This window comes from Drosophila obscura, unplaced genomic scaffold (genome assembly GCF_018151105.1).
Source record: "Drosophila obscura isolate BZ-5 IFL unplaced genomic scaffold, ASM1815110v1 contig_1, whole genome shotgun sequence".
NCBI classification, from domain to species: domain Eukaryota; kingdom Metazoa; phylum Arthropoda; class Insecta; order Diptera; family Drosophilidae; genus Drosophila; species Drosophila obscura.
Window position 1 is genome coordinate 4,235,582 of NW_024542679.1, and position 26,270 is coordinate 4,261,851.

Sequence of the window (26,270 nt, forward strand, 5' to 3'; positions counted from 1 at the left end):
ACGACGCACCAGAGATCTGATTCCATTCCAAGCATTTCCTCAGAGCGAAAACCAGTTTCTCATTTGTTTGGCTTCGATTCCATTTTCCATTTCGTCTCCGGACCAGCCAGCCAGCCGGCCGGCGAATAACGAAGCACACAGCAAAGACGGAGAAAGAGAGCGAGAGACGATAAGCAAAAGTAAACAAACGGTGAGAGCAAAACAAAGGCTGACAAACAAAAAAAAAAAGACAGATTATTTTATGCTCCAAGGGGCCGCACAGCCGAAGATGAACGAGAGACGATCGGATCGGATGGGACACGAAGTGCGCCCAGCCAGCTGGTGCGAGAGATTAAGGTTTGGTTTCTGTTTGGGATCCCGGGTTCGGTCTCGAGGAAAACTTCTCGCTGCAGTGACATCACTTGCTCGCGAGGAGCCATCCAGTGCGGTTGGATGAGCTCTCTGAAATAAATACAAGAAATAAATCGAACCGAAAAACAAGATAAGAAAGTGAAAATCAACAAGAGTGAAACCGGAAGTTGGGGTCTGTGGAAAGGATTTCTGCTTATCGCCAGCCCTAAAATGGGCCAACCAGGGGCTGTTGGTGTGGCCCTGTGCCTGCTACTAGCGATAACCCAATGCCAGGCGGAGCTAACGCCTCCGTACTTCAATTTAGCCACTGGCCGCAAGATATTTGCCACTGCCACATGTGGCGAGGACACCGATGGACCCGAGCTCTACTGCAAGTTGGTGGGCGCCAATACGGAAAATGATCATATTGATTATTCGGTTATCCAGGGACAGGTTCGTACCAAAGGACCACGCCACCAACGCCCCAAAAGCAAAAAAGAATCTTCTTTTTTTCATGGGTATACATACAAGATACATATGTATCTATCGCGTGTGTGTGCCCCATGTGATGCACGTTGGTTGGATGCTCTAAAAATATCTTGGAACTGCTGGAAATCTTTGGATTTTTCTAACATGTGTTTTTTGTTCTGCCGTAGGTCTGCGATGTGTGTGATCCGAATGTGCCGGATAAGAATCATCCGCCAGAGAATGCAATCGATGGCACCGAGGCCTGGTGGCAGAGTCCGCCCTTGTCCCGTGGCATGAAATACAATGAAGTCGATTTGACCATCAATTTTGAACAGGTAAGGCCAACCAGCAGCACCAACAGCAGCAGAAGAAAACGCACAAAAGCAAGGATAGAAAGAGAGAGAGGAGGAGAGAGTGTGTGTTGGGTTGTGCGTGTTAATGCAACTTGTTTTTCGGGGTTTCAGGTTCTCCTTAGCTCTGTTCGTGTCTTGTCTCGTCTCGTAAAATTTGAAAACAATTTTTAATGGGCTTTCATTTCGACAACGTCAGCAGAAACCCCAGCAAAAGAGTCGGTCTCCAATGCCCATTGAAATATTTTGCTGATGTCTGAAGCTTCTGGAGCTCTGGAGTTTATCGTTTGGGGTTATCAGCGGAGTAAAGCCCTTCTATATATAGCAAAGACACAGAGAGAGAGAGAGAGAGATATGTGTGGCATATATGTACTCGTTTCTGAGTGTATGAATGAAGGGAGTCTCGGCTTACATTCTGTTTGCTGCTGTTGCTGCTTAGAAACGCAGAGCATTGACTCTTTTTCAGAAGGCGATAAGCACATGGAATTAAATTCAAAATGCCCACAGCATGCTGCGACACTCGGTAACGAGAATTGGGAGCAGAACAGAATGGCTGCTGCTGCTGCTTATCGCTGGAGGCAGCAAGCAGCATAAAGCAAACTATAGCCAGCACAGGCTACAGGCTTATCTGCCGCCAGAAAATGTCTCAAATACGCGTATATAGTAGTGGCTCTGAGGTCAAATCTATGTGGCAACGGAAATGGTATACGATACGCAGCATGTGGGGTGGCAAGGGGTTTTAGAGAGGTTTTCTTCTAGCATTTTATAGAATAATTGCTCTTGCAATATGATCTCATACTCGGCCATTAATTTGCGTGTGTCTTTATTGCAATTTTTTGCTCATGTACAGAGAATGCATTTCTGTGCAAGAGACTTCCATTTCTGTGCTAGAGAATTTCATTTGTAGCTGAGTTAATAGTTTATATTTAGCTTAGACAGCATTTTGTTCACTTGGAGCTTCATTTGGGAGACTTTTCAGTTGGAACATGTGGCGTAATTATGTTGAACTTCCACATGGAATATGCCAACACAAAACTAAACAAATCAAAGAATATTCATGTATATATACGTATGTACATATATCACTGTGTACATACATATATCCCCATTTGTTTGTATGTTTTGTCGTGTCTCTCTTTTCAATTGAATCCAAATTGAAAAAGCAAACAAGAGCCACCAGAAAACCAAATAAACGCAAGATCATGAATGTTTGAAGTTGCTCCCTCTGCTCTCCGTCCAGTGATCTCATTGCTGTAGTTTATCTGTGGCTGTGTGTGTACATAATAAATTTCAATGAATTTGCTTCCTCTCGTATAGGAATTCCATGTCGCTTACTTATTCATACGCATGGGAAACTCGCCACGTCCTGGTCTCTGGACACTGGAGAAATCCGTGGATTATGGCAAGACCTGGACGCCCTGGCAGCATTTCTCGGACACGCCCGCCGATTGTGAGACGTACTTTGGCAAGGACACGTACAAGCCCATCTCACGGGACGATGATGTCATCTGCACCACAGAATACTCGAAGATTGTGCCGCTGGAGAATGGCGAGATACCCGTGATGCTGCTGAATGAGCGGCCGAGCAGCACAAATTACTTTAATTCGTCGGTGCTGCAGGAGTGGACACGTGCCACCAATGTGCGGATACGTCTGCTGCGTACCAAGAATCTGTTGGGACATTTGATGTCTGTCGCCCGGCAGGATCCCACGGTGACGCGTCGCTACTTCTATTCGATCAAGGACATTTCGATTGGTGGTCGCTGCATGTGCAACGGCCATGCGGACACCTGCGACGTGAAGGATCCAAAGAGTCCGGTTAGGATACTCGCCTGCCGCTGTCAGCATCACACGTGCGGCATTCAGTGCAACGAATGTTGTCCCGGCTTCGAGCAAAAGAAGTGGCGCCAAAACACCAATGCGCGACCCTTCAATTGCGAGCGTAAGTTCAGAATATTCTGCCACATTTCGGGGCATATTTTGATGCTAGATTTCTTTCCTTTCTTTACTTAGCCTGCAATTGCCATGGCCACAGCACGGAATGCAAATACGATGAGGATGTGAATCGCAAGGGTCTCTCTCTGGACATTCATGGCCACTACGATGGCGGTGGCGTGTGCCAGAACTGTCAGCACAATACCGTAGGCATCAACTGCAACAAATGCAAGCCCAAATGGTATCGACCCAAGGGCAAACACTGGAACGACACGGATGTCTGCAGTCGTAAGTGGAATCCTCAAGATTTATGCCATGAAAAGTTTGCTTTGATTTCTGATTCCCTTATTGTGATTCTTGATTCCCCTTAGCCTGCCAGTGCGACTTTTTCTATTCGACGGGCCACTGCGAGGAGGAGACTGGCAATTGTGAGTGTCGTGCCGCCTTCCAGCCGCCCAATTGTGATTCCTGTGCCTACGGCTACTATGGCTATCCGAATTGTCGCGAATGCGAATGCAATCTGAATGGCACGAATGGCTATCACTGCGAGGCGGAGAGCGGACAGCAGTGTCCGTGCAAAATCAACTTTGCCGGCTCCTACTGCAAACAGTGTGCCGAGGGCTACTACGGATTTCCCGAGTGCAAGGCCTGCGAATGCAATCAGATTGGATCCATCACAAACGATTGCAATGTAACGACTGGAGAGTGCAAATGTTTGACCAACTTTGGGGGCGATAATTGCGAGAGATGCAAGCATGGCTACTACAATTATCCCACCTGTTCATGTGAGTAGAGAAGGGGCACTTCTATCAGCTGCAAATCCATGATTGTTCTCCCCTTTTCCCAGACTGCGATTGCGACAATCAGGGCACAGAGTCGGAGATATGCAACAAACAGTCGGGCCAGTGCATTTGTCGCGAAGGTTTCGGTGGTCCCCGCTGCGATCAGTGTCTGCCTGGCTTCTACAACTATCCGGATTGCAAGCCCTGCAATTGCTCGAGCACCGGCAGCTCGGCCATCACCTGCGACAACACGGGCAAATGCAATTGTCTGAATAATTTTGCCGGCAAACAGTGCACGCTGTGCAGTGCTGGCTACTACAGCTATCCGGATTGTTTGCGTGAGTTTAAAGAGTGCAGAAATGCAGCTGCAGCTAGCGAGCAGGGCTTTAATGCAGAGGTTTTTTCTCTTCGACAGCCTGCCATTGTGATTCGCATGGCTCACAGGGCGTCACGTGCAATGCCGATGGCCAGTGCCTGTGCCAGCCCAACTTCGATGGCCGCCAGTGTGATGCGTGCAAGGAGAGCTTCTACAATTTCCCCAGCTGCGAGGACTGCAACTGTGATCCTGCGGGCGTGATTGACAAATTCGCCGGCTGTGGCTCGGTGCCCGTGGGCGAGCTGTGCAAGTGCAAGGAGCGCGTCTCGGGACGCATCTGCGACGAGTGCAAACCGCTCTACTGGAATCTGAACATTAGCAATCCGGATGGCTGCGAGAACTGCGATTGTTGGACGGACGGCACCATCTCTGGCCTGGATACATGCGCCTCCAAGTCCGGGCAGTGTCCGTGCAAGCCGCACACCCAGGGACGCCGCTGCAAGGAGTGCCGCGACGGCACCTTCGATCTGGACAGCTCATCGCTGTTTGGCTGCAATGATTGCCAGTGCGATGTGGGTGGCTCGTGGGCCAGTGTCTGTGACAAGACGAGCGGCCAGTGCAAGTGTCATCCCCGTGTCACGGGACGTGCCTGCACGCAGCCCCTCACCACCCACTACTTCCCTACGCTGCATCAGTTCCAGTACGAGTACGAGGATGGGTCGCTGCCATCGGGCACGCAAGTGCGTTACGATTACCACGAACAGGAGTTCCCGGGATTCAGCAGCAAGGGCTATGTGGTGTTCAATACGATACAGAATGAGGTGCGCAATGAGCTGACGGTGTTCAAGTCCTCCCTCTATCGCATTGTCCTGCGCTATGTGAATCCCAATGATGACAATGTGACAGCCACCATACTCATACAGTCGGAGAATCCCCAGGAAGTGGATCAAAAGTGCGTATGCCTCGAGCAACCCTCTGACTAGCATTAATTTTCGTTTGTTTTTTTTTTTCTTTTTTTGCAGCGTTAAGGTCCTGCTGCAACCGACAAAGGAGCCGAAATTCGTCACGGTATCCGGACCCCAGGGTCTGAAGCCATCTGCCATTGTTCTGGATCCGGGACCACGCTATGTCTTCACCACAAAAGCCAGCAAGAATGTGATGCTCGATTACTTTGTGCTGCTGCCCGCTGCCTACTACGAGGCCTCCATTCTGACGCGTCAGATATCGAATCCGTGCGAATTGGGCAACATGGAGCTGTGCCGCCACTACAAGTACGCCTCCGTGGAGGTCTTTGAGCCGACCAGTGTGCCCTTCCTCATCGGTTCGAATGGCAAGCCGGCCAAGCCCGCCGAAGTTTACAGCGATCCGGAGCATTTGCAGATTGTTAGCCATGTGGGCGATGTGCCAGTGCTCAGCCGATCGCAGCCAGAGCTCAATTACATTGTGGATGTGCCACACAGTGGGCGCTACATCTTTGTGATTGATTACATTAGCCACAGGAACTTTTCGAACACGTACTACATTAATCTGCGACTGAAGAATGATCCGGATTCGGAGACATCTGTGCTGCTCTATCCCTGCCTGTATTCCACCGTCTGTCGCACCTCTGTGAACGATGATGGCCTGGAGAAGAGTTTCTACATCAGCAAGGAGGATTTGCAGCCAGTTATCATCTATGTGAGTTGCATTTTATCCACGGCATAATACAGAAATATATTTATAAATCGTGTTTCCCTTTAGGCTGATATTTCGGATGAGTATCGTGTGCCCATCATTTCGGTTACGGCCATTCCTGTGGAGCAATGGTCCATTGATTACATCAATCCCAGTCCCGTCTGTGTCATCCATAATCAGCAATGTTCGACGTCCAAATTTGTCTCTGTGCCGGACTCCAAGAAGATTGAATTCGAAACAGATCACGAGGATCGCATTGCCACGAACAAACCACCATATGCGGCGCTCGATGAGCGTGTCAAACTCGTGCTTTTGGATAGCAAGCAAGAGGGTAGCATTGTGATTGAGTAAGTGTGCCCTCTATCTACAGATATGCATCCTTTTTTTAGTGGAAATTTGTATATTTAATGTGTACTTGGGAATGTTTAAAGTTTCTCTGTTTGAATTTTGGCTTTGAAACCGATAGATATGCCTATCGATCCATGTAGTGGTAGTCGATAGTTGCACATATGGGGCTTTCAGGTTATGTTTATTAGCGATACTCGACAAATAGCTTAATGCTGACGAAAATTAAGAATTTTTATAGATAAATAATATATTTATAATGTTCCCACAGGTCAAAGGTTCCCGAGTCCGATCGATATGTGATTCTGGTGAAGTATTACCAGCCAAAGCATCCCAAATATCAGGTATACTTCACTTTAACAGCAGCCAAAAACCAATACGATGGACACTTCGATATCGAGCATTGCCCCTCGAGCTCTGGCTGCCGCGGTGTCATCAGTCCAGGCGGCGAATACGACTGGTTCGACATTGCTGATGAATTCCGTTTCACAATTACAGTAAGCAATGCGATCTTTTAGCCCCCCGAAAGTATGTCCCATATAATGCTATAACTCTGATCCACAGAATGATCGCCCGCAAGAGGTTTGGTTGGACTATCTGGTTGTGGTGCCGCTCAAGCAATACAACAAGGATCTGCTGGTGGAGGCAACCCTCGATCAGACGAAGGAATTCATCACGAACTGCGGCCACGATGACTTCCACATCACACACAATGCCAGCGAATTCTGCAAGAAGGCCGTCTTCTCCGTGACTTCGGACTACAACAGCGGAGCGCTGGCCTGCAACTGCGACTACGCGGGCTCCACGAGCTTCGAGTGCCGTCCGTTTGGCGGACAGTGCCAGTGCAAACCGAATGTGATTGAGAGGCAGTGCGGCACCTGCCGCAGTCGCTACTATGGCTTCCCCGACTGCAAGCCATGCGAGTGCCCCAGCAGCGCCATGTGCGAGCCCACCACCGGCGAGTGCATGTGTCCCCCGAATGTGATTGGAGATCTGTGCGAGAAGTGCGCCCCGAATACGTATGGATTCCATCAGGTCATTGGCTGTGAGGAGTGCAACTGCAACTATCTGGGAATTGCCAATGGCAACACACAGTGCGACATGTTCAACGGCACCTGCGAGTGTCGCGACAACATCGAGGGCAGAGCCTGTGATGTATGCGCCCACGGCTACTATCAGTTCCCGCGCTGCGAGCAATGCTCGTGCCACACGCCGGGCACCGAGCTCGAGGTGTGCGACAAGATCGATGGCAGTTGCTTCTGCAAGAAGAATGCCGTCGGGCGGGACTGCGATCAGTGTATGGATGGCACGTACAATCTGCAGGACAGCAATCCCGATGGCTGCACCACTTGCTTCTGCTTTGGCAAGACCTCGCGCTGTGACAGCGCCTATCTGCGTGTCTACAACGTCAGTCTGCTGCGTCAGGTGTCCATCAGCACGGCGGAGTTCAACAACAACAACAAGACCATCGAATTTGAGCTGTGGGCCGTGGCCCCGGAGGAGCTGCAACTGAACGAGACGACGCTGCAGGCGGACTTTACGTCGCGCGAGGTGAGCGACGAGCGACCCGCATACTTTGGCGTCCTCGATTACCTACTCAATCAGAACAGTCACATCTCCTCCTATGGCGGAGATCTGGCCTACACGCTGCACTTTACCTCGGGCTTTGATGGCAAATCGATCGTGGCACCCGATGTCATTCTGATGGGCAAGGACAAGGTCCTGGTGCATCAGAGCTACGAGCAGCCGAGCAGGAATATGCCGTTCACCAATCGCCTGCAGATGGTCGAATCGAACTTCCAGACGCACGCAGGAAAGATTGTCTCGCGGGCGGACTTTATGATGGTGCTGCGCGACCTGAAGGCCATCTACATTAGGGCCAACTACTGGGAGCAGACGCTCGTCACACACATCTCGGATGTGTACCTGTCGCTGGCGGATGAGGATGCCGATGGCACGACGGAATATCAGTTCCTGGCCGTCGAACGATGCGCCTGTCCGCCCGGCTATGTGGGCCATTCGTGCGAGGACTGCGCGCCCGGCTATTATCGTGATCCGAACGGGCCCTATGGCGGCTACTGCATCCCCTGCGAGTGCAACGGCCACTCGGAGACGTGCGACTGTGCCACGGGCATCTGTACGGGCTGCCAGCACGGCACCCAGGGCGAACATTGCGAGGATTGTGTGTCGGGCTACTATGGCAATGCCACCAATGGCACGCCCATCGATTGCATGATCTGCGCCTGCCCGCTGCCCTTCGATTCGAACAACTTTGCCACCAGCTGCGAGATCTCCGAGTCTGGCAATGAGATTCATTGCGAGTGTCGTCCCGGCTACACGGGACCCCGCTGCGAATCCTGTGCGAATGGCTTCTACGGCAATCCCGAGAACGTGGGCGATGTGTGCAAGCCGTGCGATTGCTCCGGCAACATCAATCCCGAGGATCAGGGCTCCTGTGACACGCGCACTGGTGAATGCCTGCGCTGCCTGAACAATACGTTTGGGGCCGCTTGCAATCTGTGTGCGCCCGGCTTCTACGGCGATGCGGTGAAGCTGAAGAACTGTCAGAGCTGCGACTGCGATGATCTGGGCACCCTCGAGTGCGATCCCTTTGTGGGCAAGTGCACCTGCCACGAGAATGTGATTGGCGAGCGCTGCGATCGCTGCAAGGCCGATCACTATGGCTTCGAGTCGGGCCTGGGGTGTCGCGCCTGTGACTGCGGTGCCGCCTCCAACTCCACGCAATGCGATGCCCACACAGGACACTGTGCCTGCAAGCCGGGCGTGACGGGTCGCCAGTGCGATCGGTGTGCGGTGGATCAGTGGAAGTACCAGAAGGAGGGCTGCACGCCGTGCAACTGTAATCAGGGATATTCGCGAGGCTTTGGCTGCAATCCGAATACGGGCAAGTGCCAGTGCCTGCCGGGCGTCATTGGCGATCGCTGTGATGCGTGTCCGAATCGTTGGGTGCTCATAAAGGACGAGGGCTGCCAGGAGTGCAACAATTGCCATCATGCGCTGCTCGATGTCACCGACAAGATGCGCTACCAGATCGACAGCGTCCTGGCGGACTTTGGCAGCGTAACGCTCGCCTTCTTCACCAGCCAAAAGCTCAACTACTACGACAACCTGGCGGATGAGTTGGTGCCGAAAATCAAGGCACTGGATCCCACCAGCGTCGACCTGAATCCATCAAAGAAATCCAACAGCGACCTGGAGGCTGATGCCAAGGCCTATGCAAAGCAAGTGAATCAAACGCTCGCAAATGCCCTGGACATACGCGACAGATCGAGCAGCACTTTGGGTAATATAACCAGCGCCTACGATGAGGCACTGAAGAGTGCGGAACAGGCACGGGAGGCCATTGCTGCCGTCGAGGCGCTGTCCAAGAATCTCGAGACGGCGGCCAGCACAAAGAACGATGCGGCCCTGGAGCAGGCACTGCATATACTGGGACAGATAAACGGCACTCAGATCGAGTTGACGCCCAACGAACAGGTGCTGGAGAAGGCGCGTCTGCTGTACGACGAGGTGGACGCCCTGGTGCAGCCCATCAAGGAACAGAATCGCAGTTTGAATGCCCTGAAGAACGACATTGGAGAGTTTAGCGACAAGCTGGAGGACCTGTTCAACTGGAGCGAACAATCGGAGACGCAGTCCGCGGAGGTGGAGCGCCTGAATGTCGTCAATAAGCAGTCGTTCGACAACTCCAAATTCGACACTGTCTCGGAGCAGCAGCAGCAGGCGGAGACGAACATCCAGGAGGCCGGCAATTACCTCATCAATGGGGATCTCACGCTCAATCAGATTGGCCAGAAGCTGGACAACCTGCGCGATGCCCTCGAGGATCTAAAGACGGTCAACAAGAATGTGGACGAGGATTTGCCACAGCGCGACGATCAGCATCAGGAGGCTGAGCAGCTGACGGCCCAGGCGGAGATAAGAGCCGCCGAGCTAGCCATCAAGGCCCAGGATCTCGCCGAACAATACACGGACATGACGGCCCACGCGGAGCCAGCGATCAAGGCAGCCACCGCCTACTCGGGCATTGTGGAGGCCGTGGATGCAGCGCAGAAATTCAGTCAGGATGCCATCAGCGCGGCGGCTAATGCCACACAGATCACCGACGGCATCGAAGCGCGGGCCGGGCAGGCGGACACCGAGTCCGCGGATCTGCTGCAGAAGGCACGCCAATCCCTGCAGAAGGTGCAGGACGATCTGGAGCCGCGACTGAACAGCTCGGGGGGCAAAGTGCAGCAGATTTCGCAGCGTAACAATGCCACGGAGCAGCAGCTGAAGGACATCAACATACTGATCGCTCAGCTGCCGGCAGCGGCACAGCGTGACATGTGGAAGAGCTCGAATGCGAATGCCAGCGATGCCCTGGAAATACTCAAGAATGTCCTCGAAATCCTGCAGCCCGTCAGCGCACAGACGCCCAAGGAGCTGGAGAAGGCGCACAACATCAATCGGGATCTGGATCTGACCAACAAGGACATCTCGCAGGCCAACAATCAGCTGGATAATGTCGATGGCTCCGTGTCGAAGCTCGTGGAACTGGCCGAAGATGTGGAGGATCAGCAGCAGCGTGTGGCCGCCCAAACGCTTCAGCTCGGCCAGGACATTGAGAACCTGAAGCGGCAGGTGGAGACGGCCCGCCAGATTGCCAACAATATCAAGGTGGGCGTCAAATTCCGCCCGAGCACCGTGCTCGAGCTGAAGACACCCGAAAAGGCGAAACTGCTGGCCACACGCACAAATCTGTCGACATTCTTCCGCACCAACGAGAAGTCGGGCTTCCTGTTCTTCCTGGGCAACGACAATGCCACAGCGCAAAAGAACAAGGACTTTGTGGCCGTGGAGATTGTCAATGGCTATCCGATACTCACCATCGATCTGGGCAACGGGCCGCAGCGCATCACCAACGACAAGTACGTGTCGGATGGAAAATGGTACCAGGCGGTGGTCGATCGCGTCGGTTCCGTCGCCAAGCTCACAATACGCGAACAGCTGCCGAACGGCGAGGTTGTGGAGCATCAGAGTGATGCCACGCAGCTGGAGGGCTCCCAGAACATACTCCATGTGGATCGCAATAGTCGCCTGTTTGTGGGCGGCTATCCGGCTGCGCCAGACTTTGCGGCGCCCGAGGATATCACCGCGAACTACTTCAACGGCGACATTGAGGATCTGCGCATCGGTGACGAGAATGTGGGCCTCTGGAACTTTGTCTATGGCGAGGATAACGCCGAGGGTGTGCGCGAACGGGATGTCCTGCTCGAGAAGAAGAAACCGGTGACGGGGCTGCGCTTCAAGGGCAATGGATTCGTTCAACTGAATGCCACATACAATTTTAAGAGCCGTTCGACCATCAAATTCAACTTCAAGGCCGACAAGGACAGCAGCAACGGGCTGTTGTTCTTCTACGGACGCGACAAGCACTACATGTCCATTGAGCTGGTCGATGGCGCTGTCTACTTCAACATTAAACTGGGCAACGGTGGCGTCTCCTCGGGCAGCAGCAATCGCTACAACGACAACCAGTGGCACACTGTGGAGGCTGGACGCGATGGACGCACCGGTCTGCTGAAGGTCGACGATATACTGCTCTTCCATGAGACGGCACCCGCGGAGGCGGACGAGGAGCTGCCGAAGCTGCGTCGCATGTACTTCGGTGGTTATCCGCGACGATTCAACAACTCGGAGATTGTGCCACAGAACTTTGATGGCTGCATCGATGATGTGATCATCTCTGGCATTGTGGTGGATCTCACGGAGTATGTGAATGGCACGGGCGTGGAGGAGGGCTGCCCGGAGCGGTTCTCTACTGTGCTGTCCTTTGCCCCCAACGAGTACGGATTCTTGCGCAGCAACAACATCTCTGCCCACAACGATCTGCATTTGAATCTGCGCTTCAAGACGCGCCAGCCAAAGGGCATTCTCTTCTATGCCACAAACAATGATCAGAGCTCGACCATTGGCCTCACGCTCGACGATGGCTATCTGAAGCTGAGGAGTCAGGGCGACGAACTGGTCATCGATCAGCGAATGCTCAACGATGGCGAAGATCATGTGGTCACAGTGCAGCATAATGCAGGCGAGCTGCGTCTCTCAGTGGACGATCAAGAGGTGGAACGGTATGCTATCTATCTCAGGTATCTCTCGTTTTACTTGTCCACTAATCTGTTGTTTAATTTCATACAGTTTGGGCTCCCCCGAGCCCCTATATATCGAGGCTGGGGATATATTCTTTGCGGGTCTACCGGACAACTATCAGACGCCGCGCGGTGCCCTCTCGACGCTCGCGTACTTTGTGGGATGCATCAGCGATGTGACCGTCAACGATGAGATCATTAATTTTGCCAACAGTGCGGAGAAGAAGAATGGCAACATCAATGGCTGTCCCCCGGATATACTAGGTAAGCGTTTGATTGTTGATTAAAGATCCCCCATACTCATTCTCTCTTTTTCCTTGGCAGCCTACGAACCGGATCTGCTGCCCAATTACTATCCCAGTGGCGCCAATGAGCTGGAACCGCCATCACCAGGCAGAATAACGACACACAAGCCACTGGCCACTGCAGCACCAACAACCACGACTACAACAACTACAACGACACCTGCCACAACCACTAGCACAACCACCAGCACCACAACCACAACGACGATGCGAACCACAGCAGCAGAACCAGCAGAAGTTTTCGGAGCCAACACTGTGCCACAGAAAACGCTGACCACACGACCCACACCAAAGATGAATCAGCCAAGCGACGAGCGCTGCAAACTGCCCGTAGATCCCAACTATGATGTGGATTTCGAGACGGCCGGCTATCGCTTCTACTCGCTGAGGGAACAGCGACTGGAGATCAGCTCGCTGCCGGTGAAACTGAGACGGCATCACGATGTGAGCATCTCGTTCCGCACAGAGCATCCGAATGGACTGCTTTTCTATGCGAGCAGCAAGCAGAAGGATGACTTTATCGCAGTGTATCTGCTGGATGGCCGAGTCACCTATCAGCTGAGAGTGGGCGCTGGCCTCACGGCGAACATCACCAGTGAGGAGGAGCTGAACGATGGCAAGTGGCACACGGTGGAGGTGGTGCGCACCTCTAAACGCGTCAGCCTGATCATCAATCACGTGGAGCAGGCGGGTTCGGTGGAGCTGAGCCAGGAGCTCAACGCACCTGTGCTCATCGTCGAAATGCCACTCTATGTGGGCGGCATCACAAAGTTTGTGGAATCGGAGCTGAAGAATCACACGTACTTTGGCGGCAACACATCGTACTTCAATGGCTGCCTGAAGGACATCAAGTTCGATGGCGTGGCCCTGGCGACGGAGCCCACAAGGTACTCGGTGGTGCCATGTTCCGACCAGGTGGAGCGTGGAGTCTTCTTCCACAGCAGCAGCTCCATTAACACAACGCCGCCGTATGTGAAGCTCTTTGAACGCTTCACCGTTGGCACCGAGATGGCCATCAGCTTTGATTTCCGTCCCCGCGAGCCGGACGGTCTGATCTTCTCGGTGCACGGCAAAAACTCCTATGCCATTCTCGAGCTGGCGAACAATACCCTCTACTTTACCGTCAAATCGGATGTGAAGAGCATTCTCATGACCAATTTCACGCTGCCCGCGAACGAAAGCTACTGCGATGGCAAGACGCGCCATGTCCAGGCCATCAAATCGAAGTTTGTCATCAACATTGCCGTGGACTTTGTCAGCTCCAATCCGGATGTGGGCAACGAGACCTCAGCCATGACCAAGACGAATCGTCCTCTGTTTATGGGCGGACACCATGCCTTCCAGAAGGCACCGGGCATCAAGACAAAGAAGACCTTTAAGGGCTGCATCAGCAATGTGGAAATCAACAGGAAAGCAATTCGAATTACGCCAAATATGATCACTGGCGATATTTGGCAGGGCTACTGTCCTATCGCCTAGAGAGAGAGATAGCGATGAGCGATGGAAGGACAGAAGGACCCTCGAAAGAGCTTAAAGGACAAACGATTTTGGATTTTATAAACTATGAAAATATGCCCAAGGAAAATAGAACGAAAGTTGACGAAACTTGCAAGCGAAGGACAACGAAAAACGAACAAATTACCAAAACGAACAATACCCAATCGACAGGCAAAATTAAAGTCTGGGGTTCCTGCATTTAAGGGGACCTCTAGCAAATCTGCCAGTCGTATAATCCATGTAGCAAATAAGCCTTTTCTTTGTGCCAATTTATATTTGTAATATCATTTTGTATTTTTTAAATTCTTTAAGAGAGAGATACTGTGAGATTGTGGAATGCATGCAGAGTCGAATGAATAGCTTACGCGTACTCATTCGCTTCGTTAGATTTTACACTTGTGTACCGCCATCTTTGCTATAGCCTCTCCCTCTCTCTTTTTTGCATTTGTATTTTGTCTTTGAAATCAAATAAATATTAAAATCATTAAATATTCAAATAGGACAGCGACTGGTGCGCTTTTTTAATTTCGCTCTCACAAAAAACACTTACTTGACTCGAGCAGCTTATAGTCGTCCAAACGGAGCGTCAAGGCATGGCATGCAATTTGTTTTAGCATTCCCAGAAATTCCCTTGTTTCCCTCTTCGCTGGCAGCAATGGGAACAGTGCAAAAAGTACGTATCCGTCCCGGAAGTAAATTAAAGTATTTAATTTGTTTTTTGATGGTAATGTTATACATACATATTTATTCAGATATAGTATATATAGTTTCTCAATTATCGAATCATAAAATGGAGTTTACAGTAGCAGAAATATTTAGAGAAAACTAGAAAAGGAATTTCTTTATTTCTGTTTTTACCCGAATATTTGCATCTTGTGTATAGAGGGGAGGGATCGGATCATATATGTCGTATATATTTGTATGTATATCATGTATATTTATGTGAACTATAATTTGTTTAGAAATGTTTGCGAATGGGATATGAAAGGCTTTAGGGAAATTTAATTTTTGTAATGCAATTGAATATTGGTAATAGATACGAAATCATACGAGTGATGCTGCTTTTTATGATCTGCCCAAATTATATAGTTTTCTTTGATTCTGAACTCCATTTTCTGTTTGAATTTAGTTGTCCTACTTTTTGACCTAACACATTTCGTAGTGAAAAATCATAGAACAAAATCCCATGATGCATATATTTTTGTTTTATTTTATAAATATATTATATTTATATGTATATATGTATGTGTGTGTGTGTGTGTATTCAGTGTGTGTGTGTGTAGAGTAGATTTATATATTTTTTTTTTTATTTTAGTTACTGCTTAAACGCTAATCACTAAGATCACCCGAGAGAGATACAAACGCACGCGAACGCGACCGGATTCCGCGATGAATCCGGTTTAAGGTACAACGAAATCACGATTTTTAGTTTCATTTAGTTTTGCAATTGGTTTATATTTATTTGTATTATTAATAGTTTTTAAGTATTTTTTTCATTATTATTTGGGACTCGGGGGCGAAAGTCCCTTATTTTTTAATAGCTTTTCTGTTTAGTTTTTAGTTTTGAGTTTAACGCGACGCGAACGAACGACCCGAAGTTACATTATTATCACACGTTCCCCCTTTGTTTTGTTTTTTTTTTTCTTTTTGTTTTTCTCCGACACGAAATAAAAAATAAACACAAACTTAAACGAAGTTTGCATTTAATTACATAATACTATTACTTAGATTTACTTGGTTTACTCATCATCTTCATAATCATTTATTTTCTTAATCTTCATTTTATTCTGACTGAGTTTTGGTTTTAGTTTCTCTATTCTCCTTTTTTGTTTTTGTTTTTCATTTGTTCCGCGACAATTTCAAAGACTTTTGTTTCCATTTAGTAGTACATTGTTTTTACACCCTAATCATCGTATTTAATTGTAAATAAAAAACATACAAATTTCTGTACATTAGAAATTATTATTGTGGGATAAAAGGATCTTACGCAAAAGACGAAAGCCTATACAAAAACGTAATGAAAGCAAAAGTTTTCGATGCAAATTATATGTATGATGATTAATTTAATTACACTTGTCCCTATACAACGAAAAAAAACTATATAATAATACTTTAAAAAGTGATCAGTCAATTGTTTTGTATTCAGTTATTCAGATCGCACAAAAACAACAAATTATTATACTCAACGAAATCCTAATCTCAATTTTTTTTTTTCTTTCTTCTCTCTTTAAAATAAACGAACATCTATAATTTTGTATATGAATATCATCCCGTAGTAATGTGTGTGTGTGGTGTTTGGTTTGTGTGTAATGTATAAGTAAATTGTTGTATCTGTAACAGTTGCATTATTTTATTATTGTAATCCTTGTATTATTTGATTTTTGTTTTTCCTTTTTGTTTTACCCGACGAAATACCACGTGACGATTGACGATTACCGATTTTACGAACGAACGGACGAGAGCGGCGAGATTACGCGAACGCGACGAACCCGAAACGCGACGAATTTTTGTTTGTTTGTTTTATTATTTATTATAATCCATGAAAGTGTTGGGTTTTAATTGTGAAATTCAAATCTTTAGTTGATTAATGCTGTTCTGTGGTGTTTTTTTGTTTTCTGAACGGATTTTTTTTTAACATCAGTCTTTATTTTGATTTGTAAGTGTTTTGGTATTCCATAATATTCATTTGCAATTTTTATTTATTATTTTTGATTTTTATTTCACAATTAGCCCAACGCTTTCAGTTTACGTTTATTGTTTAACGCGACACGAGTTTCGACGATCGATTTGATTTGATTTATTTATTATTTATATTCATGAATTACCGCATGGAGATAACACCCGTGTGTTTACCCATTCCATTATTAATTTCCCTATTTTTCTTGAGGCTGTGGCTGAGTGTACTGTTGGATTGTTTGGGTATGTCTCTATAGCACTCCAATCCGGTTAAGTACGCCCGGAACACATAATTTTTATCTATGGGTATACTTCTGCTTTTCTATTGATACTTGAGCTGAACAGACGGACTGGACAGGGCAGTACAGGACTGCCTAAAGAAGCTCTTGCCAGATCTAAGATCTGCAACTTTTTTTGTTTTTTCTTAGCTTGGATATATGTGTGCATGCTGGATATCTAGCTCAATCTCTATAAGATATATATATATATATCGATATAGTATATGTGGTATGTGTGGTTATGCGTATGGTTATGTGGATTTATGTGTTTTTTTTCTTCTTCTCTTTTTGCTGTTTTCAATTTCAATTAATTAACGTAATATTCGAACAGCATCGAATCGGATAACTTAGGGCTGTGTTAAAGATTAAGACGAAGCCATGAACGTTGCTACGACGACGCATGCTTGTACATAATTGTCTAGTTTTAGAACTCCTGTCTCCTGTGTCTGCACCACACCACTCCGCTCCGCTGTTGTGTTTGCTGCTTAGATGTTATACATGGTGACCAGGCGCTCGGCCAGTGTTGGCGGGAATTGTTCCACAAATCGACGCCAATTTTCTTCACCCACCTGTGTCTTGAAGCCATGGAGAATCTAAGGGGAATAAATCAAATCAATTAAATAAAATAAAATGAAATGGAATTATAGTTAATGCTCCCCTAACCTTTTGTATCATTTGATGCAAATCTTGCGGTGGATTCACCCACGAGGCAATGGCATCGCAAAAGAATATGAAGTCGGGCACCACGCCAGCTGGATTCACCGTGATCATATTACACATGCCACGAAAGGCCGAGTCCTTCTCATCATTGTCCCTGATGTGACGCAACGATGTGCACCTGTGTATTTCGTGTGGGAAGATCAAAAAGATTTAGTAAATTTAGATTGGCATTGGAGGACGCGTTGCGCAGACGAAAGTTCAAATATGTAAACGTTTGAAAATCCAGTCAATTTTGTGAGGCGAGAGAGAGTACAAATGATTGAATGAAGTGAAGTGTGTTAACGTGTGGGATTGGTTGATTGTTTGTTTCAGTGTTAAGCATATAATTTAAGGCAAGGTAAGGTAAGGTAGGGCGATAGATTATACTATATTGAGGAAAAAGAAAGCATAATCTAGTTGAATTGAATAAAACGTGTTACACACCACTGTCGTACAAATTCGGGCAAATAAGGAGCCACTTCAACTGGGCACACATAACCTAGACGACCGATTGTTATTGCTAAAATGAACAGAAAAAGTAAAAGAAGTTCAAAATCAGAAAATCATACATACATTTGTCAAAATAAATCAATAAATTACACAGATATATTTAGATTCGATTCGATTGATTGATTGGCACACTCAAATGGATATATAAATTATCGTATTTCTTAGTTATCTTATCTATGTATATCTATGCATGTGGTACGGGTATGTGAATGAATTTCGATTCGATTTTGTTCGTTTTGTTGCTGCTGCTGCTGCTGCTGAACAGGACATGCAACAATTAACAAAACAGAAACACAAAATAAAGACAGAAACAAGTGTTCAAATATTTCACATACACACATATGTACATCCAGAGATATATTAAATAAACATTATTGATATACATTTAATTATTTGTTAGACAACATTTTAATTAATTTTCGAGCCACTCATCGAACCACTTACCTGTGTTCTCCAGCAGTGTCTTGGGCGTATTCGGGCGATTGATTATAACAAACAGATCGGTGAGTACCAGATGTATGTACTGCTTGGTTTCCTCACCTGCAAATCGAAAGGATAAAATATTAATCTACGTTTTTTCGTGTGTGTTTCTAGAGGCGATCTCTTTGCTACTTTGTCGATAGCTCCCTGTCGAGCATCGATACATCCATTCGACATTTAAATACAAATCTTATAGCTTCATAGAATCCTTTAAAACTCACCCAATTTCATGCAAATCTCTCCAATGGCCCAAGTGGCATTATTGCACACCGAAATGAAATCGGGATTCAGATTTTGGCCCAAAATGGGAAAGAATTCGGCCATAAAGGGATGCACATGGGGGAAACAGGCCTTGGTCAGATCCCCTAGCAGTGCGAACGACGATTGGCGCACCTAAACACAAAGAAATTTCCAATTGAAATATAATGCAAGAGAAAGCGCCGCTTTATTGGACGCACCTCTGGGAGAACATCTTGCATGCACTGATAGAGCAAATGCATGATGTTGCTGTTCACCACCAGTGTCTCAATGTGACGATCCAGACCCTCGGCTAGGCCCGACAGCAGATCCAATGCCACAATCATGCGCTCCTTGTCCGGATGATCGAATGTCTGATTCTGTTTGCAAAGCTACAAGTACAGTGTAAAGTAAAATCTGTGATTAGGGTACGATAATAATCACACTTACCATTTCCTGGTTAATTGTCTGCTCAATCAGGGATATGCAGCGCCTGTAGACCGGATCGCAGTAGGGTAAAAAGCCGGATTGCAGGGCTGTGGCAATGCTCGAGAGGCATTCTAGCAGTGGGAACAGATCTTTGTCGTCGTCCTTCAGCAGATTCCACTTGTCGATCAGTGGCGGCATCAGAATGTCTATGTATTGCGACTTATTTAGATGATGGCCGACAGAATCAGCCAGAGTGCCAACGGCATCGTACAGAATCAGCAGATTCTTGTGCTGGTACTTGGAGAAGGCAAAGACGAGCGTCTTGAGGATGTACTCCAGATATGGCACCAGCTCCGTGCATGCCTCCTCCTCGAGGGTGGCAAAGGCTGAACAGGCGGCCTCCTGCACGCGCTTGTTCGAGTCGAGGATGCGCTTCAGCAGCTCCTCCATCAGGGGCTTTAAGTATTGATCATGCGGCTGATTGACCACCCAATTGGCGTACCGCGACAGTGTCCAGCAAGTAATGGATCGCACCAGGGCCTTCTTGTCGGACAGACAGCTGATAAGGTAGGGAATCAGTTCCGGCAAATGTTGAATCATTCCCTGCATACAGCCCTCGGCAATGGCGCCCAGGGCAAGGACACCGCTCTCCTTGACCACCCACTCCTGGTGAAAGAGCGTCTCCTTCAGGATGGGCAGCACAATGGGCAGACAATCCTCGCGGAAAACATTGGCCAGGACATCCAGAGCGGCCGCACTGCACTTGCGTAGATTCCACTCCGACAGCGAGCTGTCATCGTCGAGGCCATCATCGTAATCATCGTCATCATCCTCGCCGGCGGCTCCCGCCTGGCCGCCGCCCGCCTCCTGGCCACTCTTGATCGTGTGTGTGCGGGACTTGTGGAATCGCGGCCGTATATCCTCTTCCCGATCCGGCACCATATCATCCTCCTCCACATTGCCCTTTAGCAGGATAATATCAATCTCCGAGTACCTCATGCCGCGCACCAGAATGGGCGCTAACTGGGCCAGATAGGGTGCCAGCACATCCTTGCAGATACTCTGCTCGGCGAGCGACAGCCAAAACTCGGATGCCTCCAGGGCTACACCCTCGTCGGAGTCTTGGGTGCGCAGCAGCATGTACTACAACGGAGATGGGAAGACGTTAGAGAACGGAAAAGGATTGTAGGATTGTAGCGTCCAGGGAGCGGAGGGGGCGGGCACTCACCTCAATAATCTGAGACATGTGGGGCATCAATCGATCCATGCGCACCTCGAGCAGCATGACCAGTCCGTGGCAAACGTTCTTGCGCACCTCGTGATCCTCATCGGACGACAAGTGGAACAGATTCTCAATGAAACTGTCAATATTGATCATCAGCGCCTGGGAGCGATTGATGATGAACTGATTGATGCAAGCAATGGCATGGGAACGAATCTTGGGGCTGGAGTGCTTGAAGTACTGCAAGAACTTGGGAATCATCACGTTCAGCGGTCTGTTCAGGGCAGCCGAGTCCAGGATCTCGGCAGAATCTTCGCAGATCTTCTGCAGAGCACTAAATGCACCTTCGCACACATTAAAGTCCGGATTATCGAGCATCTCACAAAGCGACGGCAGCAGCTGGGGCCAGTTGTGAAGGCCTCCATTGCTGGCAATCGTCGTGATCAGTATGCCAACTGTGGCCCGTATTAGGGGCGAGGTATCGCCCACCGCCTGCAGGCATTCGTGTTTGATGTACTCAACGATCTCCGGCTGCAGATTACTGCCATGCATGCGGATGTTATTCTTTAGGATTAGGCCGCTTAGCGAGCGTGTTGGCTCGTCTTCTGTTTTGAGTTTCGTCAGCACATAGATGAGATAATTGTTGAAGTCTGGATACCGATTGAATTCCTCCAGTTTCTGCAACGCGAAATACACACATAAAATATATTTTGATCCCTTCCCCCTGTTTCTCTTACCATTTGTACGGCCATTTGGGTCGCTGTGTCCGGGGATTGAGATTCTTTCAAAATCCCAATGATCTGCTGCAGACCGTCTCCTTGTGGTTCCCACGTCATTGTGTAGCTGCTCTTCTAAAAATGCACAAACTTGAATTTTCAAATTCTAATTCGGCGGCAAGTTGAATGCCCTCTCGAAAGGGTAGGACAGACAGAGATACACTTTGTTCGAGGCCACTCTCCCCCACCCCTCCCCAACACATTCGCACACACACACACCCTCGCGCACACAGACACTGTGCAGACTCGCGCAGATGCACATGTATTTTGCAGTACATATGTGCATATTATATTTACATCATCTGCAAATTGCCCTAATCGCATTTATTTTAAGTATCTCGCCTGATGTTTGCCTCCCTGCGGTACTTTTTTACATGCGTGCGAGTGCGAGCGGAAGAAGAAATACTTTCGGGGGTCGCACAAGCCACACAAAAATTTCTTCCTAGAACACCACCGCCTACCCACCGCCATATTCTATCACACGGGCATTTTGATTTGGAAAAAACACTATATGGGACACTAGATCGTGCTATTTACTCACCTTTCCACTTTCTGTTGATAATTGGGATGTGCGTTAAAACTAATTCCCTCGAAAATTGCTTGAACTTTTTCCTAAATTTTCTCTTTTTTTCACTTTGCACTAGAGGTGTCAAACCACCGAGGGAACTATCGATAGTATCGATGTTTTGATGCTAGTCGCTTCTATTGATGGTGTTGCGAAAATCATGATAGTATCCAGCTACAGTGTTGCGCTTTTGATATGTTTGGATTGGCTGCTTTAAAATACGATACAATTTGTAAACATCTAATTTTTTTGTAATAATTATTATATGAGCCCCACTATAGTATCGATTGTTTTTTTTCAAACATTCAAAAACTATCGATGACTCAACTATCAATCGTTTGACTTTGCACTCAATGTCAGTGTGACCGCAGAATTTTCGATAAAATATACGCCCTTACTCTCAGAAATATACCGAAATATACCTTGTCATTTTCATAATATGCTGTAAATATACCTCAGAAAGCTAACATTATTATACATATGCAGTGCAGATCAATTATGTTATATTTTTTAATTTAATTTATTGTTTTTCATCGCATACTTGATGTATTTCGATGTCAGAGAGAGATCAATTTTAATTGTCACATTTGTTTCTTCCACTACGGTCATACTTAGTGCTGGCAGCGGTATCAGTCAAGGGGCTATCGAATAATCGAAGTGTCAACCCTAGTACCAATTTTGTTTGGGTTTGGGGCCAGACAGAAGAAATTGCTTTTAAACAAAGGACCCCAGAGCACGCTCTTCAGGACATTCATCCCGGGGTCAAACAAAGCCGCGTAGCTTACCAGACAGCCGAGTGAAAGTTTTTCAACTTGTCGCGTTTCAACATCCGTCGCGACCAGACGACATCATGAATAAGCGCAACCATGTGAGTGAAAGGAAGAGGAAAACACTCCAGACAAGACAGAAAATAAAATAAAATATTTTTGCTGAATATTTCTTGCAGATCCGCCTGCCGCCAGAGGTTAATCGGCTGCTTTATGTGCGCAACTTACCATACAAAATAACATCGGATGAAATGTATGATATTTTCGGCAAATTCGGTGCGATACGTCAGATACGCGTGTAAGTTTTTAGCTTGTGTCTTCTGTCTGCAAGCATCATTAATTGACCGCTCTGCTCTCTTTCTCTGTCCACAGGGGCAACACACCAGAGACGCGCGGCACAGCCTTTGTGGTGTACGAGGATATATTTGATGCGAAAAACGCCTGCGACCATTTATCCGGCTTCAATGTGTGCAATCGCTATCTGGTTGTTCTCTATTACCAGTCGAACAAGGCCTTCAAGCGTGTCGATATGGACAAGAAGCAGGAGGAGCTGAACAACATCAAGGCCAAGTACAATTTGAAGACGCCAGAGGCACCCTAGACGCAGACACAGGCGTGGCCAAATCGGTTCACATTTTCCACAGTTTAGAACACTTCTTGATATACCAAAATTTTGCTATCTACTTGTAGATTTATTTTGATCACACTTTTGTATCATTTTAATCTAATCTCATTATCATCCATCCATCCATCCATCACTCCATCTATCATATGAACTGGCGGGGACACCTCCGGATGGCTTTCCGGTTGTGTCCACACGGTTTGCAATCATTTGACGACATTCAACCACTCTCTCATAAAATAACAAGCAAGTGAAAGTAAAAAATACAAAAAAATCGCAAAAGCTTAAATCCTGAATTTTGCCAAAACTCAAACACCGGACACCGACACCTCTTAAAATTAGCTTATAACTGTAATAATGGGCTAAATATTAACCAACAATACTTTCTGCTCAGTCTGCAACCAAACAAGTCCTCTGGGAGGGCCTCCAACTTCAAGTTGAGGTGCTCTCCACCGCCTCTGCCGCTGCCTGATACTTTTCATAGGTATTCTGCTCCTTCTCCAGGGCCCGCTGCTTTTCCAAGTCCCTCAGCTCCTCCTTGGCTGCCTGGGCTATCTCCTGACGCAGTGCCTCTACCTTGCGCTTGCGTTCGCATCTCTGCAGCAGCTTCTGGCGCGCCTTGTCTGTGATTTCCTTGGGCGGTTTCGCTGGCCGGGGTGGCTTTTCGTCGTGCACCTTTTGGTGGCGTATGAGAGCCGCCTCCTGGCGGAAGTGGGTGCCGCAGGTCTTGCAGGCGTATGGCTTCTCGCCCGTGTGTATCCATTCGTGCTGCTTGAGCGACTGCGAGTTGGCGAAGCGACGCGAGCAGAAGCGGCACTCAAAGTCTTTGACCTTCTCGTGGATGCTCTTGTAGTGTCGCTTCATGTTGCCCAAGTTGTTGAATCCCTGATTGCAGCCCGGGCACAGATGCATGCCCTCTTTCTGGACGAACTTTGCCTGGGGCGGCGCACTGGAGGGCAACGACACGATGGGTATGGGGTTCACCACAGTGCCCGCTAATTGGGCCATATCAACGCGCTCCACGCGTCGCGGATCCCGTGGTATTGTGGCCACCGATTCGGCGCAGACTTTCATCAGATGATTGGCATCCACTTGGACCTGATCCTGGTCGGCGCTGGTCTCTCCCTGCCGCTGGCGATACGTCTCCAAGGCACGCTCCACGCTCTTCTCGTGTATCTTTAGGTGTTTTGTGAGGCTTTCGGTGTACAGGAACTTCTTGCCACAGACCTGAAATCAAAGAAAGTTCAGTTCAGTTGAAATTTTTTGGAAGATCTCCATCTCTCTCTCTCCCTCTCTGTTACCTTGCACTCGCACCGCTTCTCCCCCGTGTGTGTCATCTCATGGATTTTGCAGGCATGCGACTTGCCGAACGTCTTCCCGCAGTACTGACAGGCAAAGTTACGGACCTTCTCGTGAACGATCTTCACATGATTGTCCAGCGCTCGCTTTGTGTGCGTGGCATGGTCGCAGGTGGCGCACTTGAACTGCTTCTCCTGGGTGTGGGTCAGCATGTGCTTGCTCCATTCCTGTCGTGTCGTCTTGCCCACGCCACAGTACGGGCAGACGTAGTTCTTGATGCCCGCATGCCGCAGCAAATGGTTTTTGAGGGCACTGTTGATGTGGAATCCCTTGCCGCAGATGTTGCACGGATACGGCAGCTCCTCGCCCGTGTGCTTGTACATGTGCTTCTTGAGGGCCACCTGACAGCGGAAGACAATGCCACACTCCGTGCATGGCTGCTCCGCTCGCGGGGCGCTCACCCGCGTCTGGTTATGCACCTTCTTCAGGTGAATGGTGAGCAGCCGCAGGCGGGGAAAAAGCAGCTTGCAGCCCTCCACGCTGCATGGTATCTCATCGACTTTCCTGGTGTGCGCATAGTCCACATGCAGACGCAGTGCACCGGCTGTGGTGAAGCCCTTCTTGCAGGTCTCCTCTGTGCACTGGAAGGGCAGGAGGTCGTTGTGGTACTTCATGTGCTCGTCGAATTTCGATTGCTTCTTGAACTTTTGCTGGCAGATGGTGCAGGTGATGATACGGCGGAGGCGACGCTCCTCTGGCGGAATCCTTTTCCGCTTTGCTCGCTCCTTGGACGTCTCTTCGCCCAGCAAACGATGGGCCAATGGAAGTTCGTCATCGGTAGAGCCATCCTCCTCCTCGTCGTCATCGTTCTCCTCGGATGTGTAGTCAGTGAAAGCGCTCTTGTCCACCGTCACGAGCATCTTGAAGACCTCCTCCTCGTTCTCAATCATCTCCAGCTTGTGATTTAACAGCGGATCATAGCTGGAATCCGGCCCCACAATCACCTCCGCTGGCTGTTCGGCCAATTCTACTGTGACGATTCTGTTGGCTGCCACCATACCCTTGAATCGGTGCACAGAGTCCTGGCATAATTTTTGAAACTCCTGCAGGTCGTTCAATTTCCCAAAGCATACATTGCAGATGCTCCGGGGTAACCCATCCTGTTGGTCCACATCGAGGGAGGTGCACAGGGTTAGCTTTTTGGCCAGATCTGGCTCCAGAAACAGATCGTGGGCGGAACTCTGCTCCAGGTACGTAAGACAGAGGCGGCATATTGAGTGCACGGTATATGGCTCGCTTGCAACCATATCCATGCAGGGAAAACCCGAGCTGCGACAAAAATTTGCTGACAAAACAACAAAAATTTACGCGTTTTTAGAGATGTATAGCTTGAAGTAGTGTTGGCAGCCTTAGCTAACTGGAGCTAGCTTCTGTCTGTTTTTCAGCTGTAACTGTAATTTGAATGTGTGAATGTTATATGCATGTGTTGCAACAGTTTCATGACTTATGCACAGGAAACTAATTATTAAATTAAATTGTATTAAATTCATATTTTA

At 48.3% G+C, this 26,270-nt stretch overlaps 4 protein-coding genes across 4 annotated transcripts; 2 read left to right on the forward strand and 2 right to left on the reverse strand.

Moving 5' to 3' along the window:
• Positions 1–393: 393 nt before the first annotated feature.
• Positions 394–14,651, forward strand: LOC111071556 (laminin subunit alpha). Its single transcript, XM_022362969.2, has 13 exons — positions 394–783; positions 987–1,133; positions 2,466–3,090; positions 3,162–3,371; positions 3,455–3,868; positions 3,931–4,203; positions 4,281–5,133; positions 5,204–5,858; positions 5,922–6,202; positions 6,472–6,697; positions 6,765–12,334; positions 12,402–12,616; positions 12,677–14,651. Exons 1-13 carry the CDS (start codon positions 562–564, stop codon positions 14,134–14,136), a joined length of 11,151 nt encoding a protein of 3,716 aa, XP_022218661.2. The 5' UTR covers positions 394–561; the 3' UTR covers positions 14,137–14,651.
• Positions 14,652–16,778: 2,127 nt separating this feature from the next.
• LOC111071557 (transportin-1-like) lies at positions 16,779–22,229 on the reverse strand. Its single transcript, XM_022362970.2, has 10 exons — positions 22,003–22,229; positions 21,423–21,536; positions 20,692–21,363; positions 19,485–20,606; positions 19,256–19,426; positions 19,019–19,190; positions 18,762–18,857; positions 18,252–18,327; positions 17,772–17,946; positions 16,779–17,701 (listed from the first exon to the last, which is right to left on the reverse strand). The coding sequence occupies exons 2-10, from the start codon at positions 21,519–21,521 to the stop codon at positions 17,594–17,596; spliced, it is 2,691 nt and encodes an 896-aa protein (XP_022218662.1). The 5' UTR covers positions 21,522–21,536; positions 22,003–22,229; the 3' UTR covers positions 16,779–17,593.
• Positions 22,230–22,682: 453 nt separating this feature from the next.
• LOC111071525 (splicing factor 3B subunit 6) lies at positions 22,683–23,704 on the forward strand. The gene is made up of 3 exons (XM_022362929.2): positions 22,683–22,894; positions 22,973–23,091; positions 23,166–23,704. The coding sequence occupies exons 1-3, from the start codon at positions 22,877–22,879 to the stop codon at positions 23,392–23,394; spliced, it is 366 nt and encodes a 121-aa protein (XP_022218621.1). The 5' UTR covers positions 22,683–22,876; the 3' UTR covers positions 23,395–23,704.
• On the reverse strand, positions 23,356–26,153 carry LOC111071524 (zinc finger protein 599). The gene is made up of 2 exons (XM_022362928.2): positions 24,717–26,153; positions 23,356–24,642 (listed from the first exon to the last, which is right to left on the reverse strand). Exons 1-2 carry the CDS (start codon positions 26,025–26,027, stop codon positions 23,848–23,850), a joined length of 2,106 nt encoding a protein of 701 aa, XP_022218620.2. The 5' UTR covers positions 26,028–26,153; the 3' UTR covers positions 23,356–23,847.
• Between the last annotated feature and the right edge of the window lie 117 nt (positions 26,154–26,270).

What these genes read in the sequence shown, in the direction of transcription:
- LOC111071556 (XM_022362969.2), top strand. Translation starts at nt 562, where the DNA reads ATGGGCCAACCAGGGGCTGTTGGTGTGGCCCTGTGCCTGCTACTAGCG. An exon ending in ATTCGGTTATCCAGGGACAG is followed by an intron (nt 784 to 986) that starts GTTCGTACCAAA and finishes GTTCTGCCGTAG; the next exon opens with GTCTGCGATGTGTGTGATCC. An exon ending in TGCAGCCAGTTATCATCTAT is followed by an intron (nt 5,859 to 5,921) that starts GTGAGTTGCATT and finishes GTTTCCCTTTAG; the next exon opens with GCTGATATTTCGGATGAGTA.
- LOC111071557 (XM_022362970.2), bottom strand. Translation starts at nt 21,521, where the DNA reads ATGACGTGGGAACCACAAGGAGACGGTCTGCAGCAGATCATTGGGATT. An exon ending in ACATGTCTCAGATTATTGAG is followed by an intron (nt 20,607 to 20,691) that starts GTGAGTGCCCGC and finishes TCTCCGTTGTAG; the next exon opens with TACATGCTGCTGCGCACCCA. An exon ending in GACACTGCTGGAGAACACAG is followed by an intron (nt 18,328 to 18,761) that starts GTAAGTGGTTCG and finishes TGTTCATTTTAG; the next exon opens with CAATAACAATCGGTCGTCTA.
- LOC111071525 (XM_022362929.2), top strand. An exon ending in GCGATACGTCAGATACGCGT is followed by an intron (nt 23,092 to 23,165) that starts GTAAGTTTTTAG and finishes CTCTGTCCACAG; the next exon opens with GGGCAACACACCAGAGACGC.
- LOC111071524 (XM_022362928.2), bottom strand. Translation starts at nt 26,027, where the DNA reads ATGGATATGGTTGCAAGCGAGCCATATACCGTGCACTCAATATGCCGC. An exon ending in AGAAGCGGTGCGAGTGCAAG is followed by an intron (nt 24,643 to 24,716) that starts GTAACAGAGAGG and finishes CTTTGATTTCAG; the next exon opens with GTCTGTGGCAAGAAGTTCCT.